The sequence below is a fragment of the Ambystoma mexicanum genome, chromosome 12, assembly GCF_040938575.1.
Source record: "Ambystoma mexicanum isolate Mex_15411 chromosome 12, UKY_AmexF1_1, whole genome shotgun sequence".
In the NCBI taxonomy this organism is placed as follows: domain Eukaryota; kingdom Metazoa; phylum Chordata; class Amphibia; order Caudata; family Ambystomatidae; genus Ambystoma; species Ambystoma mexicanum.
In genome coordinates, this window is record NC_090936.1 from 243,180,374 (window position 1) to 243,202,161 (window position 21,788).

The following is a 21,788-nucleotide window of genomic DNA, read 5'->3' on the forward strand; positions in this document are numbered from 1 at the left end:
TTTACGCACTTGGAGAGTAGATTTCAATGTAGAAGGGAAGTGACTTGATAGAAACCAGAACACCTCTCGATATTTGCATGGATGAAATTGCAGGACATGAAGGAGCAATTCAGACATGTTTCTCTGTGACACACACACACAGCGAGGGGAGGAATGGTTTCCTTCTCTTCAACTTCTGCTGCGTTTATGTCTGAAGGCTCATGGAATCATGCATTTCATAATGCATGTATATTTTCCTAGCATTTCAGGATCGTAGCAGCAATAAAATGGAAAACGTAAAACAATTGGTAAGTATTCCTTATGCTTTTTATTGAACGCTTCCATTGCACAATAGTATTTTTTATACTTGTGTTGTGTGCTTTTTTTTTTTAGAATCAATATTTATTGAGAATGTGTTAAGCGTTTATACAGCAGAATTGTGTTTCAAAGCACCACAAGGCTAAATGGGAAAGGAAAGGGGGAAGAGCAAAAACAATGGCAAAACAGCAAATATACAGTCGTGGTCCTACTAGGCCTTGTGGTATTTCGACGTGCAAGAGCAGCGAAGAGAAGTGCAGGAGGTAGCTAGGGGGTTAGCGGCAATGAGAGGACAAGTACTGGTGGGGGCCCAGGAGCTAAGTGAGGGAGCCAAGGAGGAGGCCTCTGACTAACTCCTAGCGACGGCAACTAGCAAGGGTAGGATGTAGATCTGCCAAGCAGGGCAGTGCGGCGGAGGTACTGGAATCGACTGGGTAGAAGGGGCCTGGTATCCTGCGAGATTCAGGAGAACCAGACCACCATTCTGAGCAGCAAGTAAGGGAAAGAGGTAAAGATAGAGTTTTGAGTAGTTTCTGGAACTTGAGGAGGTCCGACTCAAGTCTCAAAGGGGCAGGAAGGCTGTTCCAAAGGGAGGCACCAGCCGAGAAGAGAGTCCTGCCCCCCACTCTCTGCTTGGAGAAGTGTCTGACAATCAAAGAGTTCGAATTAGAGGAGCGGAGGGCTCTAGCAGGGGAGTATTTAGGGAGGTGAAGTTGGAGATAGGTTGGTCCCAGTCTCAGAAAGACTTGTGGATGATGCAGCGGGTCTTGAATTTGATCCTTGCAGACACCAGAGCCAGTAGAGAGAATTTCGGGCTAGTGAGAGAAACAGTCCCTGGGCTTGAGGTCAAGACCAAGTCTTGCAGCCCTATTGTGGATTATCTGGAGGGGGCAAAGGGAGATTGAGAAAGAGGCTGTTCCAGAAGTTTAGTCTTGCAGGAGTGGTGTGCGAGTGGCAGTCCGTGTACCGAACTTGCAGCGCGGCTGAATTGAAGTCTGTTCACTGTGTTTCCTATATGGAGGAGCTGCTGCACAAAAACCCAGGCTACCGCGGAGTGGAGTGGCAGTCTATGTGGGCAGCGTGGGCTCGGGCAGGCTGGGCCTGGGTTTCCTTTCTGTGTGATCAGTAGCTGCTTGACCTGTGAGCAAGCAGTTTTCTTCAAGCGGAGCGGGTGAGTGTTATCACAGTTCCTTACAGCTTGCGAGGACCATTGACTTAACAGGAGCGCTTTAAACTTGGTTGTGCCTAAAACAGAAGGGGCCCATCCTCCCCTAACTCCAAAGTATGGTCTGAGGAGTGGTAAACTGATGATGCCTCCGACCAAGAAATATGCACATTCGTTGGAGGAGATTTGGGTTGCAGCAAATATACTGTTGCCACCCTCCCCTCAGGAAGGCACGTATACGACGCCTCTGGGTCTTCCCCAGACTGGCAGAGTCAGCCCTGATCACATACAAGACATATTGGTGACCGAGGAGCAGCGTGGAATGAGGGATATACATTCCAACACCCAAGGTTTGATTGCTGCGTTTTTGAACCCATAGGCACTGCCAAGCCAAGCACTCTTGTATTAAAATCAAAACCTTTACCAGTACCATCTCTCTCTTTGGAAGTAATGCGAGTTCTAGTTATTTGGAGTTGCCGCCTGAATTGGGTAAGAGATATGTACCAGGCTTTGACTCCACTCTCTCCTCCATCGGCTCCCCACCACCGCTTGCAGCCAGTGGCATTTCTGATGTGCCTTTCATAAGGCAAAATGACAAATCGTCCCTGTGGGCAGACTCTCTGGTGGAAATCAGTAAGGTCCCATGTGTCCTAGTCTCCCTTTATGAAAGCTTAAAATTAGAGACGAAATCTAATGCAGTACTTTTGGAATCGCTCCTGTACAAATTTTACAACATAAAACTGCATGCTACAGCGAAGGAGTTCTTGTTCACTCCTGGTCTGACTGAGATCAATAAACATCTCAAAGGACCGGAGGGTGTGGCTGTGGAACATGGTCCCATTGTGATAAACGGACCAAAATCCAGAGGAATTGAATCAATCTCCCAGGGGGAGGAGGCGATAAACCAAGTTGGTGCAGTCGCATATTAGGGCTAAACTAAGGGACAGTGTCATACTGCGTGACCCTGACAGCATCCCCATTAATAAGACTATAAAATCATGACCACTAAGATAAGAAGTTGCATGCTTGGTGTCTCGATTGCCTGTTGACTGCCAGAGGGAGAGGGTCATACGACAGGAGGAGGCGACTCAAGTCCTTATTGTGCCCTTTGACTCCCCTTCGGGCCCTAGGACTGTAAATCCGGCCCTAGGACTGTAAATAAGGACCTGTCTAATACCTCTGGAAGAAAAGTGTGGAAAATGATGGAGGGTGGGGGGGTGCTTCAAATGATAAATCTAAAAAGTGGTCGCCAGTAAACCTGAACTCTTATGCCTCCAGATTTTTGTGTTCCCTCAGTTGAACACGGATAATGAACTGGAGCCACCCAAACTTGGAGCCCACCCTACATCTTTTCCCACGCCTGATGGTGCAACTGCTTCCGTTCCATCTGTTCCCAGTCAACCCTCAACTATAGAGGGGGAACCAGCCCAACCTAGTATTCAGCAGCGGGTCTTTGATTCCCCAGAATGCGTGGGCCTCCCAATCCTCACATTTATATGAAGTGTACGTGGGGGTAAAAATAAATAAAAAGAACTCAGCATTTTCGGCCGTCGCAATTCCCAGGTCGACATTTTTGTACGATTCCGAATTAAACACTTGCAAAGAGGGTCAATGGATCCTTGACTGAAGTGCTTCAGAGCTCAATGTACGAATGAAGTTATGGGCGCTGTGCCTGCCAACTTTGAGTTTGTGGTAAATCTGATGCATTCCCAGTTGATTCAGGGTAGGGGCGTGCTGCCCAAGAATCTTGGAACCCATGCAAATGCCTACGACAAGGTAATTGCAGCTAAGAAAAAGCAACTTAGAAAAGAATTGAGACATGATTTGGCTCCAGACAGTTAGTGGGCTGCGTAGGCATTTACACCAAACTTATAGACTGGCTGCATAGCAGCAGAGCTAGATGATGTCCGGAAGACGCAGAGGTGCTACTGCGGACTAAGAACTCACATGCTTTTTGCAGACCAATTAATTCACTCGATTCCTGTCGGGTGGAAAAACAGAAACTCAGTCTCTGAGAATGAATGGTACCTCCACTTCTCTGCACTGTATGCGCCAACCAATGGAGTTCCCCCGACCCATCGCTGGGGAAAAGATGAAGCTTGCACCCTTTGAGCCAGACATCATTTTAGATGTAATAAAGAAGCTGAGTCCATCGAGGGACAGATTGCCTGGGCTGTACCCAGTTTAAAAAGGTGGTGAGCCCAGATTAATTTCCTTCTTCTTGGTTTAAGGCCCTTATAGTTTCTATATTTAAGTAGGGTGTGAGAACCAACACATTGAATTATCGACCCATCGCTCTCCTCCATGCGGACAGCAAGGTGTTTGCGTCCCTCTTGCTGTGCCATCTGGAGGAGTGGGCTGCGGCTGCTGGAAGATTAAGGGGCAGACCGGATTCAGCAGCGGTCTCAGCACGTCGCTGAATAGCTCTATTATCAGTATAATTCAGCATCTTGCTTGGGACAGTGTTTATGGCATCCATAGATTTAACTGCAGCATTGGATGCAGTGGAACCAACTTCTGTGTAATAAGCTCAAGAGGTGGGGGATTTCAGGGGGGGTTTGCTAAGACTCTTGGTAGGCCTTTATGAGAACTCAGAGATCCAGGTACGGTTGAATGGTGTTGGGGTTCTCTCTCGCAGCATTCCAACGGGTAGGGGGGGGGGGGGTTAGGCAGGGCTGTGTTTTGGCAACCCGTTTATTCAAACTCTACCTATTCTATAGTATTTTTGTAGCGTGCCACTCACTCGCCCGCAGGCCTCAGAGTGCTAACAAGACAGAACAACTAATGGTAGATGCATTGAAGGAGATACCAGTCAGAAACCAGGCGACTACTTGGGCCCTCGGTATTGGTCAGTTCACCAGCTTAGGCCGCATTGGTTATCCTATGCTGATGACTTCTCTCTTTTTGATTATAGACCAGTGGGAATGGGAATGCAGTACTTATTGACAGAATTGTAGGTTTAAATGGGGAAACATTCCCTTAAGATTAACACATCTAAAACTAAGATTCTGTGCTGCTCCAAGAGCAGAAGGAATATCAATCCCAAATGATACATTGGGAAGGAGCATATAATTAATGTTAACTCGCTGGTCTATCTGGGGTTCCATATTCAAGAGACACCCAGTTGAACACGGCCGATAGACTGGGTGAGAGGTCATACCATGTGCTTCTTAGGAGCTTATACAATAAGAAAATACTGTTCAAGGCGCCCACAGGGCAGGGAGGGAGGGAAATACATTACAACACAATATTAAGAGCAGAGGGTAAAGGGGGATGAACCTACTATACCATGTGAGTATTCAGAACGTGCAAGTGCAGAAAGTAAGATGGAATGAGGGGGTGGGGGGAGTAGTGCTTGGGAGTCCAAACTCGTGGGTGATCCATGGATTAAATGCTACACGGCCTGGGTTGTGGGAGGAGTACGTGCAAGTCTCCAGAACGGAGGGTGTGCAGTTGCAAATTGCTATAGACAGGAGCTGGGAAAATTGGAGTGGGAGATCAAAGCTTTGAATATGCATAAGGGCCGAGGACACTGATTCAGCAACTGTTTAGCAGAGGAGAGAAGGAGGAAAAGAGTAAAAGTCTCAAGGCGATGCCGGAATTTGAGAATGTCCTGCTCAAGGTGCAGGCTATGCCAAAGGAAGGAGCCCGCAGAGGAAATTGAGCGACCACCTGCCCTTTTTTTGGCAAAACAATTTACACACACGCCAGAGGAGCAAAGTGGTCTAGAGGGAGATTAGTGAGATAAAGTGTAGATAGCGAGGTCCGTGTGCCCAGACAGGCTTGTGGATGATGCAGAGGGATCTGAACTTAACCTGTGCAGCAACCGGAGCAAGTGAGGACCTTGTAGGGCAGGAGAGATGCGGTGCCTGGGCTTAAGAACAAGGATAAGCCTTGCTGCCCTATTCTGGATAAGCTGAAGGGGTCAGGAAGTGGAGGAAGGGAGATTCAGGAGGAGGGTATTACAGTAGTCAAGTCTAGAGAGAACTAGGGCTTGGGTCACATTGAGCTACCAAGGAACGGTAGAATTCCTTTGAGAAGGAAGAGCTGATAGTTTCTTGGCAATGTCCCGAGAGAGTGAGTGAGGTCAAAGATGACTCCAAGGTTTCCGGAATCAGTTGAAGGCACAGGGGAAGGAGCCCAAGGAGGAAGGACGGAGTGAGGGGGAAGAAAGAAGGGGCAAGGGTCCCAATTGGAAGGATCTGTGTGACTCCTGCCCCTCTTTGAGGCAGAGATAATTGGAGGCACACCAGGACTGGATGGCAGATAGGCAGTCAGGGATGATGGAGGGTGCAAGAGGGTCAGCAGGGAGTCTGAAGAAGAGCTGTGCATCATCTGCGTAACACTGGAAATTGGATGACAAGGAGGAGATGAGGCGTGCAAGAAGAGCAAGGTAGATGTTAAAGAGCCAGGGGAGAGAATAGAGCTCTGGTGACACCACAGGTGGAGATGGGACTAGGAGAGGAGAAGGGGCCCAGGAGGACTCGGGAAGAGCAGTTAGTGAGGAAAGAGGACAGCCAATGAAATGCCCGTTCCGAGATACAAAGTGCATCTATCGTGGAGCCTTTGTATGAGGATGGAATGGTTAACTGTCAAATGCAGAGGAGAGGGCGAGAAGGACAGCTGGGGAGTTGGAGTCCAGAGATGCAAGCAGTTCTTCACAGGTGTTCAGAAGTGCAGTTCCCATGCCTCTGGATGCTCTGAATCCAGAGTGATGGTCATGGAGGCCAAACCAACTTGTTAGAGTTAATGGTCGTTATGGGAAATATACCTTGAAATCACAATCAGCTCTCAAATAAGAAGGGAAGTTGTCCCTTATCTATACGAAATGGACATCTACAAACACTCATGGATCTCCTGCCCAGTCTAAACGCCTTAGTTTAGAGTCTTACGTTGAGGGTGCCTAATGCGTTCCCAATGGACGCAATCAGGTATGACCCGGGTTTAATATCCCTACAGGCCCGGGTGTAGTTAGAAGCTGTGATCTGAAGTTTCTACGCACAGTACAAATTGATGGCTGGTGTACCTTGAACACCTTGTGGTGGTTGGGTGTGGAACTAGTAACCTCCCCGGGTTTCTAAATATGTGTACATTTATGCCAATGGGATCTTCAAATGTAAGACTCTTAGTGTGATACTCAACCACTTTAAAAGGTTCTCTGCTATCAGAGTCCTCTCCAATGTTTTTTGGTAGCCCTTCTGTATATTTATTAGGTTTACATTGTTTGTACGTTTTTGTGTACCACTCCGAGGCCTTGTAGTTTGTAGCGCTTTATAAAAATTAAAAAATAAATAAATCAAGGCCCATGTCAATTGGAAATGCTGGTCATTGGTGAAAAAAAATCTTCTGGCCCGTGGTGGGCTCCGTTTCTGGACCTGAAAGCCATACTTCAGGAGAAGAGCATGTTGGTGAATGGCATTTATTAGCATGGTTGCACCATTCTAAAAGATGGTAACTTTTCTCTAACTGAACTGTGCGATAACCCTTAAAAAATGCTTACATCAGTTGGACTGGATTTCAACTATGGAAAAAAACTCACTCAACCACTTGAGATTTGACCATAAGAAACTGGGATGTCTTGCTCCCTATTTGGCTTTATATCCTGTCAAATGGGTGCAAAGTGCTTTCGTAAGATTCCGTTGGAATTTGATCCCCACCAAGCAAATTATGGCTTGACGGGCCAGTTATGGGGAGCCTGGCGGGTTGTCGCTTCTGTGAAAACGTGACTGTGAAACCCTGAAACATCTGTTGCATGCTGAAGTATTTACGAAACATTTCCTGGGACAGGAACTTTGGGATAACGGAGGCCACCTGCGCTACTTGTTTATCTGCCCATTCAACTGCAATTGCTCTTTTTAAAAGCATTAAGGATAGTGGAGGGCTCCTGCATTTCTTGAGGATACATGATGCCCCCCATTAGATGTTATCTTCTTTCTCCTCATTTTAATATGAGGATGGCGTTTGATGAATCTATGCTTCACCACCAATTGTTCCCTTTTAAAATATGTTATATACTATAATTGTGATCATGTTTTGCTTGGCTTTTAACGTGATTTTTTAATGGCACAAGACTTTCTTTTTCTCCGCTATGTAGTGTTTTTCCTTTTGTTAAAGGTTTACTTTGTTTAACCGGTAAACAATAATACAAAAATAAAAAGTAGTCTATCTTAGAGAGCACCAGAGCTCTGGAGACATTGAACTTCCGGGGGAAGGGTGAGGGCGGCAAGGAAAGGAGGAATGCCTGTGAAGAGGTAGAGCTGGAAGTGGGCCCTTTTCATAAGGTCCATGATGTGAGGGGTGAAGGAGAAAGAGTCGAAGATGACCCTGAGGTTTTTGACCTCACAGGATAGTGGGGGCAGAGGGCGCAGACATGGTGACCAGAGGGTAAGAGAGTGCAGGTGTCCCAATGAGAATAACCTCCCAGTCTTAATGGCATTAAGACTGATAGTTAACTGCACACCATGCCTAAATGATGTGTTATTTATATAGGGCTTTCGTCAAAGTGCTGTACATAGAACATATTTACATACAATCATCACCCAAACAAGGCCGTATGCTGAGATGGTTCTGCCGGTATTCGAAGATGTGACATGCAGATCACAGTGAGCACACACCACACTAAGATCTTCCTGGTGCATAATGCAGCCGAAGTATGTTCATAGATATTAATGTGTGGGACAACATTTTCCACAAATGTAATTACTTGTTTGAAGCCAAACATTTTTGCAACACAACTGTTTTAGTTGAGTTCTATTTTCAAGTTCAGCCTTTCACAGCTCATCTTACAATGTAGACACCAGTTATTGAAACAGAAATGTCTCCCACCTCAAAACCTTATCAGGGGCACGGATGGGCATGCAGTATCTAGTTTAAACATCCATTAAACCGTAAAATGCAATGAATGTTATAAAATGGTACTATAAATGGCCCGCGGCATAAATGTCCTTGCGTGTTGTCATTAAAGCAACCACAGCCTTTTAAAAATCTTCAAAACATTCAATACCCGACTCTACAGTCAGGGCATGGGTCGTTACAAAACAAAAATGAAATTGAAATAGAATCTCCTTACTTTAGTGGTAATCCAGCTAGGTATGTAACTTTATGTAGCGCTTCATGCTGGGTTCCTTCAACATCTAAGCATTGATTATTATTACTACCTACATCAATAGTTTAGTGACTGAAGAAGGATCTAAGGGAAACTCTGGCCAGAAAACAGTTAACCAGGCGATTAGATATAGATTTTAGAATGGAACACTTGCATATCTGTGCTATCGCATAACACTGGCAAACCATTAAGTAGAAATAGATCCAGCAAAAGCAAACTTTCACAAAACATCAACAATTCTATCATCAAACCTCAAAACACAGAATACATGTCATGTTTTCTTTACTGTGTAATTGGCCAGGTTTGCCTGCATCTTAAAAATGTAAAGATATACAGAAGAGATCAAATGTGCATACTTTTGTAAAGAAACAATGGACGTAGTATTGATCGAATTATCGTGTAATATTAACATCCCCTTCTGTAACATGCTTTAAGAAATGAACCGGATTCACTCCACCTGTTCTACACGATTAAAGTTTGCATTGCTGTTATCTGGAGCACTGCAGGTATATTCTTATATGTAAAGATTCCCTCACCTTTGTTTGTGCAGCTTGACAGAACACACTGCATGCAATCATACCTGCCTAACCTGCGGGTTTATCCCAAAGACTCAGGGTTTTCACACCTCTCCAGGGAAGAGCATGGAGTCTCCGGGTTTTCCGTTGCAGACCCAGTTTTTAAATAACTAATACACATCTGCAGGCATTTTGTGTTCATTCTTAGCTGGGGCTCAGTGTGGAGATGGGCAAAGAGCAGGTGGGCCGTGTTTCAAGAGATAGAAATCTGAAACATCCTGTAATTAAAAGCAGCTGCCAAACAATGCCCTGCGAATGTCCATTGACTTGGAAAACGGATGCCGGTGACAGACACAGCAAAGAGACAGAGACAAGACCCCATGCAGTTAACTAATCTATCCAGCTTGAACCACATTGAGTAAAAGGAATCAACACACCAAAAACAGAATAAGCGCATTGAAATTAGAAGTGAAGTGAAATGCTGCAAGTCCAGTGATGAATACCGCTTACCCATTAAAAAAACGTATTGGTCATTTTATGTGCCCAATATACAAATGTAATTCACTTCAGGGATACAAAATTAAGATCCAGGAATCCATGGAGGACATTTGCAGCTTCTATTCACATTAAAACCGTCCGTTTGCCTCAGCAGTCAGTGGTTCCAAACACTACGGTTGGACCTTAACAATAGATAGATATGCCTTTGAGAGCAAATGACTGGCCCTCACCTTGGGAGATTCCCACACATGGCTGCCTCTTTCAAAGAAGTCAATGCTGCTGATGTGCTGCACCTGCTTGCTGCGTGCGTCTGTCGTGTGTTCTGCTTTTGCGTGTGTGGAGTAGTGCAAGGTTTTCAAATGCAAAACGGCACTCAAAAAATGGTAAATGCGTTCTTTGAGGGCACAGTTTCATTTAGTGCAGTTGTGAGCACATAGCCAGTCACACAATCAATATAGTTTAAGGAACTGAAAGACTGGATTTAGTGCAACTTAGGCAAATAACTATTTTGGGGAGGCAGCTGTGTGGTGCATAGATTATAATGGAAATAGGGTTTCTAATACTGCAAACATGTTTCTATGGCAACTACAACTGAGTTTACCTTTTTGACATCTGGGCGCAGCCCTGTACAATTGGGCTGTCTTGGGTGGCTATGGGGGGAGTCATGTGTGGCTATGGGCGACTCTTGAATCTCAGGGTTTTTGATTGTCAAATGTAGGTAAGTATGCATGCAATCAGTGATGCTCTCTCGCTGTGAAAGGTTTGTTTCAATGGTTTTGTTTGCACCCGATTTCCATGTTTTAATACGTGACAGTACTGCTAGATGAAAATCATTTTGAACAGAAAACGTAGGCCCATAGAGAAGAACGTAGTTGGGCTACTTTGCAGTTCCATTTGTGCTAAAGAGGGTGTTCGTTTTCTAGCAACCCTGCTAAAAGAGGACATTAAGCCCAACAATTACTGGCAAACGGGAAGACGAAACCATTCATCCGGAGTAGCAGAAATGCAAATAATCCTATGGGCCACGATTGACCAAGGACACATTCCCCAGTAACGCTCGCTTAAATCAGGGAGATTGAGGTCTCTCGGAGTACTGAATCATCAGGGTGCTAAGGAGATCGCTCCCCAAGTTGCTGAACGCCAGACCCTTGCACTCGCTTACTTAGGAATTGAGAGATTAAGACTGAATCCTTGAAACGAACACTGGGAACACCTGGCACAGTGAAGGCTTTGCTGGGCGGATAGGTTGCGCTTTAGATGACCAGTTTGAGGCAGCGTATCAAAGTCACTTCTACAAGAAATCTTAGGCCATGACAGCATGTGACAAATGCACAGGGAGCGAGTGTACAATGTCCTTCCCGTGTATAGGGAGATAGGGGGCACGAAAGGTCTGGCTTTGTGGAGAACTTACCCTTGCAAGCGCTGATCAGGAAGTATCCGTATGGGGTGATCCTGCTGAAGGCCAAGTCCACCACAGGACGTGTATGTCCGGAGCAGGTAAGCGGGGTCTGTCTCATGGCCATGACTGCGTGGATGCTGTTGGTACTGTAAGGAGGTTGGCAGAAGGAGCAGAACGAAAATAAAAGGTACAGGGGATGAAAGAGACAGAAACACCGGTAAGAGAGGCTCGCGCAGCAGGAAATACAGTAACAGAGCACGTCGCCCGGCGCACCCTATGACGCGAAAACTGCGGCAGCCAAGATAGGTGTATCGTGAGCGTCAACGTCACCACCACACACGTTTATCTACATCCTTTCTTTTGGTTGGCCGCGAACGAAAGGGTGGGCGTAATCTAGAAGAACCCTCAGACGGAAGTAGGAGGGGACATTCTGTTAAAAGGGATCACTGAAAATAAGACTTCATATATACTGCCTCGGTTACGCATCACACAGAAGTGTCATGATCAGGAAAACTGCACTACTTAAAAATAGCTTATTTTTGAAAAACTAAAAGGAAACATTACAGTATATCGTTCTTTGTTTCCGAAACAATAGTTCAAGAAGTTAACATTTAGCACTTTGCTACCCCGAAGTCCGTAACGTGCAATAGAGATATCGTCCTTTCCAACATGGCCGCTTTGTTAAACTTAACCTCGTGAACTGAGTCTCGTGCTGTGCAGGAAGCGGTGACAGTGCGGGCTGTCATTAGTGCAGACCTATACCCGCAGCAAGCTGTCACTGCCGAGCACTCTTTGCTATCATGTCTGCTAGGAATCCAGGCTGCCCTTTAGGTAAGATGCGGCAACGAACTTTTTGGGCAAAACTTACGTTTGAGCACGCTGTTTTTCGTGCCTTAAAAGAACCAAGATTAGTAGCACTCCATGGGTAGAAGCACCATACCCTAACCCTATAAACAGTTCGGGCTTCTTAAGAGATGCTCATTGAACGTAGCTCTCCAGTTTCTCGGGGCCATACGCGGGAAGACCAACCAGGCCTGTTTTGGAATTCTGGGACTTGTAGTTTCCTAAATATGTCCTCCCCCCCCATGGGCATGAGTAAACGAGAACACTGTCATTAATAGCTGTGCAGGAAATACAACACATTACTGGTCTGGTGTGGGGTTGTTAGCATGAGTCAAGGAAGAAATGATGCACTGCACAGGTATAACGCACAGTGGATTTAATGAGGATAAACAAGTCGCGCATAGAGTACTCAAGTTTCCAGTGGCTATGCCTGAGAAGGCCAGCCAGTCCCGTTTTTCCTTTGAATTCTGGGACATGTACTTTTCCTTAATTTTGAAATGGGAAATAAAACACTACAAGAACCAGCATTCAAAGAGAAAACGGGACTTTATGGCCCTCTCACGCATAAACTTGCGGAAACTTGAGCGCAATGTATGCAGCGCATTCGGATCACCGCTGGAAGCTTATGCTCCATAGCTAGCATATACTAATGATTTCCATGCCCTACGTGTTGTGACTAGACCTGTGGTCACACAGGCCAGCCAGATCAGTTACGGTTGTTGCAGGATGGCGCACGGGACAGCTTGGGGTGCTGGGGGAACCTAGCAGAAACTTAAAGTTGCTGTAGGCACACGGCTGACATCAATTTCTGGGTGCTCTAGAGCTAACAACTGTGCTGTGTGTTATGGCCTGGCTTGGGGACACCCAGGCCAGGCCAACCAAGGCTGGGGGCACCCAGCCGACCATGGGCTGCGGTCAAGCAACGTATTGAAATGCAGGGATCACCCTGCATATGCCGGGTCACCCGACATAACATCCAGGCTGGGGACACCCAGCAGACAGCTCCGGACTGGAGGCACCTAGTCGGCCCGTGAGCACACTGGCTCAATAATGGCCTGGGTGCACCCAGGCATATTCAAGCGGATAGTGCCGGCGTCCAGGGGCTCCATGGATGTGGCGGACAGTGTTGCTCAGCAGGGGCACTGTGACGTTGGAGGGCCTGGCAGGGCAGGCCCTCGGCCAACTACGCAGCGCCAACATGGTGCTGCGGAATAACGAAGTGACACACCATGGTTTCAGTTCCTCTGTAGACTGAAGAGCGGGAAGCCGCTCATTACTTTTTATTGAGAACCAGTCGCGTGGCCCTGCCACAAGACAGGAGCACGAGCCTGGGAGATACCAAGCTCCCAGGAGGGATGACCCATTACACTGTCGTCAAACAGCAGGACAATGGCCTGGGGGCTCCCAGGTTACATTTGCTGATCTGGGGGCACCTAGATCAGCAGGGCTACAGTACCGTGGTCACACAGCGTCAGCCTGCAGGCAAGGTAGCAGGGCTGTGTTCACACAGCATCAGCCTTCCGACCCAATAATGAGATACAACAACAGAAGTACCATTCTCTGAGTCTGCCACCGTTTTGGTGCAAGTTTCTTCTTTTTGCTGATAGATTTGTATCCATCAGCAGTGATTTTTAGATACAGAGGCTTGAGCCTCATTAGTCCATCTTCTCAGGTTTAGTGTATAGTCGTGGGTTAGGATTCCTCTTGGTCTGTGTGGACTTGTCACAGTAGGGCTGGTTTCACAGGGTCTTCGCCGTGATGGGTAGCAGTCAAAGGGGTTTGCAGTGGTGGCTTCTGATCGGAGGGTTCGGGTTCAGATCCAGTCCTTGGCAGAAGTTCTTACTCAGCTTTGCTAGATGTTCGTCAAACATCTCGATGTCCAGGTCTCTGTGAAGGTCTGCTATCCCTGTGAAGCTCGAGACGATATCCGCAGGGCCTTGTTCTGGACTATCTGAAGACTCTTCTGGTGTCGCTCATGGCAGGTCATCCATGCTGGGGAGACATACGTCAGGGTAGGTCTGATGATCGCCTTGTAGACATTGATCTTTGTCCGGAGGTGCATGGACTTGGTCTTCAGGAGTGGGTACAATGCTGCCATCTTTCCTGTTGCCTTCTGCTGAGTATATTCTCGATCTTGCTTCCCCAGTTGAGTTTGCTGTCCAGGGTCACACCGAGGTAGTGGCTGCTGCTCTCCCACTTGATTGTCTCTCCGTTGAGGATGATGTGCGGATGCTCTTGGATCTTCTTTCTGGTGAGCAGCATTGCAGTTGTCTTGCTGGTGTTGAGTTCTATCCGCCAGTCGCTGTACCAGGTTGGCGCACTTGATGGCTGAAGCTCCTTTTATTCACAGTCTGTCATGACGAAAGTCATGATACATATTCTTAAAGGGGCAACAGCACACCACGGATATGCTCGTTATTACATTTGTAAGTTCCATTTCTCGTGAGACTTCTACGAGTAGTGTCGGCTCTTGTGTAACGTGCTCTCCAAACACCTCCTAATCCTGAAAAAAACAGGATAGATTCACTCCATAACAAAAACTGGCGTCGGCAGGAATCAAATTAATGAGGGGCACAGAGGGGTCCAAAGACAAAAGTAGGGGGGGGCACAGACACAATTGGGGGGCCGCCTATGAAAGGTAATGTGTGACGTCACACGCACTCCTGCAGAGAGGCTTTTGTGAACACCAACTACCCACCCCCCACTTCACCTCACCTCCCATCAGAATGCAGACACAAACTATTCAGTGACTAATGGCCCATCATTACCAGTTTCGTGCGCTCCATTGTGATGGGCGAGGTTGCAAGCTGCTATGCACACTATGCAGGTTGCTGTGCAGAAGCCAGGCAGGAACACCTGAGAAGTGTCTTGTGCTCATGTTCATACAGATGCCAGAAGGCATACCAAGATCACTGCTAGCTTTGAGACAAAAGGAGAGTATTTGCCGTGTGATATGCAGACATTTTCCTTTGTGAGTGTCACAGATAACACTGCAAACTGAGAACACAGTCACTGCTCGCCTTAGTTAGGGGGGGCACAAAAGGGGGCACATGATTTCTTTTTATTTTAAAACTTTGTTTATTAAGGGAACGGTTCACAGCAAGACAATTCTCATAAGCAGTGCGACACAGCATGTGCATAATTTCGACAATGACATATATCTTTGGCAATGAGGCAGGCATCGTCACCTAAGGTGACGGAGTAGGTGTTACATCAGCATCAGACATCCGATCACACCGGTTCAGACGTAACAGCGACCATATATCTTTGGGACGACAGGGCGTCGGGACTGATAAGACAAAAAGTTCCTCATCGTCGTTCACCATACATTTCAGGAAGTTGGATCGGGTAGGCCCTGCGGCGGATTTCCAACATTTAAGGATGCAGCATTTGGCAATAACACATGAGATATTAAAAAACCTTCTTGTGGTTTCCTTCACCTTTCCAATGTCACCAGACAGGTATTTCAGGGGGGACAGAGTGGCTGGGATCGCCGTTATCTCTTCAAGGAGCTCAACTACTTCTTGCCAAAAGTCTGCAATAACAGGGCACGACCAGTACATATGGTACGCTCCAGCATCGGGCGCGCCACATTTCAAACATGTCCCTGTGCAACCCTCTACAAACTTAGCCAGCCTAGCCAGGGAGTAATGTAACTGATTCAGGATCAAGTATCATATTAAAATCCCCACCCCATATTATTTGCGCCTCCCCCGATGTGGACAGCATATCGAGGATTGTGCAGTAAAATAGCAGATAATCTATATTAGGACCGTATATGTTAATCAGTAATATTTGCCATCCCGCCACCTCCCCCCGTACCAACACGTATCTACCTAGAGGGTCTATCTTACTAGAAAGATACCTGAAGCATAGCTTGGGATGTATAAGTGTCAGGACTCCCCTGGACTGTGCCGAATACTCTGTGAAGTACCTATGAGGACCCCATTGTGGGAGGAATTTGGTATTGATACTCCCCAGCGCATGTGTTTCCTGTATCAGAGGGATGTGGGGGTCGTGGCGTGTAATGTATGCAGCAATTTTCCTTGCCTTGACTGGATTGTTGAGACCCCGAATGTTCCAGGAGAGTAGTCTAATGCTTAAGCCACTTTTAGTCTGCGCCATAGTTGCCTATCGGAAGGAGCGTTTGCCAAGTATGGCGCCATTGTCTCAAGTGATGTAAAAGTCCTGCTGGAAAATAGTCCCCTGATTTTAACTTTGTAACATCCCCAACCATGCCTGGGATAACACCAGGAAAAACTTTTACCTGTTCCCCCGCCAAACCCCACCCGCATCATCAACCCCAACCCGATGATGTATCCCATCAACCATAACTTGGGAAGTCTCCTGGGGGTGTGAGCTGTACTCACGTGACCGACCACCCTGGGAGTCTCATGGCCCTACGACAACATATGGTGGACAGGGCCACCTCGCCATCAACGGGTTATTGAACTTGTGGCAAGGCAGTGCAGAGTAAGTCTTATCAGCCAACATGGTCCTCCGGTTCCGCCACCGGCCGGGGGGGCAAGTTGCGGTTAGTCTACCGGCTCCCCGGTGGAAGTGGGATTGAGGCCTCGACATACATCATGGCCTCCGTAGGATTCTCAAAAAAGTGTGCTCGGCCTCCGTGTTGGATGCGCATTTTAGCCTGGAAGACAAGTGCATATGGGATCTGGCGTAGCCTCAGCTGTCTCTTGACCGGTTCGTAGGACCTCCTCAGCGTTTGCACATTAGTTGAAAAATCCGGATATATGTGTATCCTGTTGTCTTCATAATGTAGAGAGCCTTTTTCCCTGGAAAGCCTCAGGATAGCGTCTCTGTCTCTATAATTTAGCAGTCGGGCAATGATCGTGCGGGGTGGTGCTCCAGGCTTAGGAGGGGGGGCCAGGGTGCGATGGGCCCGCTCCACGAGAAAATGATCGGAGAAAGCATCGGGGTCCAAGAGGGATTTCAGGAGGTTTTCTACCTAGAGTCACATGGAACCTTTTCCGAAGGATTCGGCTACCCCGACCAGGCGGATGTTGTTTCTCCTGGAACGAGATTCCAAGTCCTCGCACTTATTCAGGGTTTTCTGCAGGTCACCCTTTAACTGGGCGATATCGCGGCTGTGTTGTGCTTTCGAGTCCTCGTTGACTCCAATTCTGTTCTCCGCCTCCGTAGTGCGTGCACTTTCCTTGTCAACTCTTGCCTTCAGAGAGCTGATCGTGGCCCCTATATCATCCAGTTTGCTGTTAACCACCAGGAATCCACTCTGGACCATCGATAATAGTTTGTCCACTCTCTCCTTCATTGGAGATTCCGGTTGGCCGCCCGGGGGCTCAGTGGGTGTCTCGGCAGACCCATGTGGCTGGGAGCTGGCAAAGGAGTCCATCGGACCAGTTTTCCTGGGGCCCATACTTTTCTTTTCACTGCGGCCCATATATTAAATCTGTTGGGTTGCGTCCACACGTTCTGGTGCCCAGTGGTAGTCGGTGGTCAGCGATCGCCGGCACTTAGGCGTGTGACTCAATCATCAGCATAGTTTGTGGGCAACATGTGCTGCATACGGGGAGGCGAGGGCAACACTGCTTGTGTGGCAGGAATGTGCAGAGGAAATGTGCCAGAGCGGCCCGGGAAGAGTCACGGCAAGGGCACGCACCTTATGATGTTATCAGCAGGCCCCGACGAGAGGACGCAGCTGGCACGCTGCCGTTGGCAAGGTCCGACTTGGTTGTCAGTTTAAGGATCAGCTCACGGGGCAGCAACGGCTCAGGAAGCGGGTCGGTGCCCCGCTGAAGAAAAGTTATGTTTCGGTCGGGCCGGGCTTGCGGTGTACACCCGGGAGGAGAACCGGGGGCCAGCAGGAAATATTCACCAGCAACTCCGAAGTGTATCAGGAAGGCACCCGGCAGCAAAAAGGCATGCAGCGCGGCTCCTCCCCTCTCCGGCCTGTAGGCGAGCTGACGCCTCAGGCTGTCGCGTGATTTCTCTGGAACCGTGGTCCGGGTATGCCGCCGCCGCGCTCACGGTGTAGGTTTCCAGTCCGATATCTCAGGATTGAGCCAGCGTTTCTGCAGGGGAATCAGTGGAATGATGCCGCAGGTCTTCCGCTGCCGATAACAGATGTTTATTGGCGTGTAGGTGGCCCCGAACAGGATTAATTTTATGGTAGGATATGTTACGGGCCGGAGCTCTCCCTTCAGGCGGCCATCGACGTTGTGCGCAACAGCGCCCCCCGGGACACAGGATTTCTGAGGGGGGCATGGGCCCCCCTAGCGACGCCACTTCCTTACAATCACTGGTCTACGTTGCTCACTGTTCGGCAGTGTCTCAATCCTCCGATTTTCATTTCCCTGCTCCAGTGCTGTTGACCTGTCCCCCCCTATGCACTGGAGATGTAAACGCGTGCTTAAGGTAGTCAACTCCATGTTCTCAATGTCCATCATGTAGTTACTCTCTTCACTTAATTCTTTTGTCTGTCCATTTCAGGTTGCTCCAAGATATTATCTTGCGAATGCTCATTCTCAGTTCGAGATTCGTCACTATACATAGGGATGAATGCCACACTCTATTTAGGGTCCATTTTCTTCCATCTTGCATGGATAAGTGATTTGTTCCTCTTGTAGCCACTTACACCAGAGTACTATTTTTAACCATCAATCTTGTCTTTATGCCGAATCATTGTCTTCACCATGTCACCCATTGTAAAGGACCGGTAGGGGGTGTCTGTACTTCTGCTCTCTATATGGTAGAAGAGAGGCACAGAAGACCCCAGCCAAGATTCTCTATTACGGTAGCAATGGACGAGCAATCAAGGCCTAGCTTCTCAGGAGGTGATGCAGGCTGGTTCTTAAGTACAGTGTAGTCCCCAAGCCCCCACAAAGGAATGTCCACACACTGTATTGGTTAGAACACAGTCTTTATATAATCAATATTCAAGGTTATGTACACTTATAATAATAACTCACTTTGTACTTAGGAAAATCAACAATGGCAAACATATACAATTCTAAAGTGGTACCACCCTTTGTATTAGATCTCATTAAAGTGCATCAACAATACTGTAACAATGTCACACAGATCAATAGAGTGAAACCAGCAATAGAGAGAGGAGAGAAAATAAGATGGTTGAGCAATAGGCAGAATACTGGCCCCTACCACTAGACACAGTTCTGTGTGGAGATCCCCCCACCTGGGCAACCTGTAAAATAAAGATATAGCACAAGCCCAGTCCATATATTGTTCTGCAAGTCTTATTCCCTCCTATAATGTTTTTACCCCCCCAATGTACCTGGTGGAGTCGAGTTCTTCGAAGAGGCGTCGACAGATCCTTCTTGAGCGACCCCCTTTCAAGCGGGAGTCACGGATCATCGAGAGGCGTCGAGAAGCGTCGAGGAACTCGGCGTTCGGCGGCGGGGAATCGACGGCCCTTCTTGAATGCCTTCCCTTTCAAGCGGGAGACACGGGGTGTCGAACGTCCGTCGACAAACAGGGTTGAACGGCGTCGATGAGGCGGCAACTTCGTCCGAGCGGTGCTCGTCGGCGTCCTGCAAGGCAGAGGCGTGCGGGGCACCTCGGTGACAATAGTTCTGGACCGCATAGATTGTGGAGACGGAGGCCCAGCAAGGGCGTCGAGTCGTTCCAGTCTTTGTGGTCTTCGGGTGGCGGGAAACCCACCGGCAGGTTTCTCCTCGGCGCGTTGGTCGTCCTCGACTTTCTCCGGCAGGATAAAGCGGTCGACGGTGCAGACGAGGGAGTCCTTCGATTCGAATGTTCTTAGGCAAAGGAGCGGGCAGCTCCGGTCGTCGGCGGCATGGCGTCAAGTGGTTCCCACGGCTGGGCAACACAACTTCGACAGGCCTCCAGCTGTTACACAAACCTGCGAACCCTGGTCGACGGCAATGGACTTTGACGGCGGTGATGTCCGGGTGCTTCACTTCGATCTCCTCGGCGGTCCCGTCTCGGGTCGGCAGCCTTTCGAGGGTCTGTCTTCCAGGGCGCTTCGGCGAAGATGGAGCGGTGCTCGATGGTCCCTCGGAGCACGGGAAGAGGGCGCCTTACCAGGTCCTCTCTCGGGTCAGTCTTCGACGATTTCGGCAGCCGTCGGATCGGTCGAAGCAAATGCAGCAGCAAGTCTTCTTCCAGCTGGGCGTCGAGGATCAGCAGTTCCAGTTACTCGTAGAGTGAAGACTCAGCTTCTGAACGCTTCTGAACAATTACCAGTGGTGAGAGGTCCCCAGATATACTATTCTGTCTCTCATCCACACTGCTGGCACACACTCAGCAGCCAATCATACAGAAGGGCATTCATGCAGTCAGTCAGCCAATCAGGCACACAGTGCATTCAGGCCACACTCCTCCCTTTCAGACACTCACAACAAGGAATGTGGATTGGGACAAGTACCCAGCCATTCAACACTACACACTGCATTCAGGCCAGTTTCGGGCAGGGCTGTCTCAGTCTTTGTCTCTCATGCCAGAAACCAGACAACCACAACAAGGAGTGTATATTGGCCACACACTCCATTCACCCAGGTCCCACCCACAGGAGGTACCCACAACATACAGTCACTGGGAAGGCTCCAGTCAGTCTAGCTGGGCCTTCACAACAACACCATATATGGAACTTCCACCCAACAGCCAGTCAGGGGGAAGGGACAGAGTCAGGGCTTCCCAGGACTTTGGGAAACAAGGTAACAGGCAATAGAAAGCAAGAGGCCACAGGGGCCATCTTGTTTCCTATCAGGAATCAACTGATCCCAATGGCAGGGCCTGGGTATCCCAAAATGGAGGACACCCAGAGCACCTGTCAAATTCAGCATGGAGCTGCCACCAGCCCATACCCTGCTCTGCGGGCCACCCACAGGTGCCCAAAAACATACACTAGGGGCACAGGGTTGTACCCCTACCCATGGGTGCCATAAGGGTATCCCATGGGTCTGTTCACCAAACCAAAAGAGAGAGCTGCACTGCCAGGAGTCCCACATGGACTCCTGGGCAGAAAACATGACATAACACACGATAAAAAGCAGTAAAGGACAAGGATTCAGAGGCCCTGTCCCTCAGATGCATTTCCAGCATCACAGTCGCACCCCCCAGACTGAGGTGGAGGGTGTCTAATCTCCCACGGGATAGACACCCTCATCCAGACGGTCAACATACCTTCTGGAAAGGCCATCTGCATTATCGTGACTCTTCCCTGGTCTGTGCTCTATGGTGAAGTCTAGCCCTTGCAGGCTAATGGACCACCTGAGCAATTTCGGATTCTCACCCTTCATCTGCATAAGCCACTTCAGGGGCTTATGATCTCTTTGGACCTTGAAGGTAGACCCCGTAAGGTAGGGCCTAAAACGCCTAAGGCTCCAAACTATGCTAAAACACTCCTTTTCAACAGTAGCCCACCTAAGTTCTCTACCCTTGAGTTGTTCTACTGATGAATATGATAGGATGTTCTCTCCCTTTGTCATCTAACTGGGACAAGACAGCTCCAATTCCGGTGTTGCAGGCATCCGTCTGGACGATAAAGGGTCGGCTGTAGTCAGGCGCACACAACACAGGTGCCCTACACAGACTTTCTTTCAAGCCATCAAAGGCCCTCTGACAGTCTTCGGTCCAATTAACCTTCCTAGGCTGTTTGGGTGAAGTTAGAGCTGTCAGGGGTGCAGCTATGGTTCCATAGTCTGCCATGAAATTGCGATAGTACCCAGTGAGGCCCAAAAAGGCTCTCACCTGGGTTTGAGTAGTGGGAGTCTCCCAGTTCTGTACATCCTGTACTTTACTGGAGAGAGGTTGGATTTGACCCCCTCCTACCTCATGACCAAGATAGGTAACTTTCCCTTGAGCTATCTGGCACTTCGTGGCCTTGATAGTGAGGTTAGCCCTTTTCAAGGCCTGCAACACCTTATCCAGATGTGTCAAATGCTCTTCCCAGGTGGAACTGTAGACGGCAATGTCGTCTAAGTAAGCCACGCAAAAGGCTTCCAGCCC

The 21,788-nt window shown here is 48.3% G+C and overlaps 2 protein-coding genes across 2 annotated transcripts in view; one reads left to right on the top strand and one right to left on the bottom strand.

Moving 5' to 3' along the window:
• Positions 1-11,418, bottom strand: part of STRAP (serine/threonine kinase receptor associated protein) — a 177,370-nt gene extending 165,952 nt beyond the window's left edge. Inside the window, exon 1 of the mRNA XM_069628378.1 lies at positions 10,992-11,418. Within this exon, the coding sequence (XP_069484479.1) occupies positions 10,992-11,103 (112 nt within the window). The 5' untranslated portion in view covers positions 11,104-11,418. The remainder of the gene's footprint in view (positions 1-10,991) is intronic.
• Positions 11,419-11,661: 243 nt separating this feature from the next.
• DERA (deoxyribose-phosphate aldolase) overlaps positions 11,662-21,788 on the top strand; it is a 646,316-nt gene continuing 636,189 nt past the window's right edge. Inside the window, exon 1 of the mRNA XM_069628380.1 lies at positions 11,662-11,810. Coding sequence (XP_069484481.1) covers positions 11,780-11,810 — 31 coding nt within the window. The 5' untranslated portion in view covers positions 11,662-11,779. The remainder of the gene's footprint in view (positions 11,811-21,788) is intronic.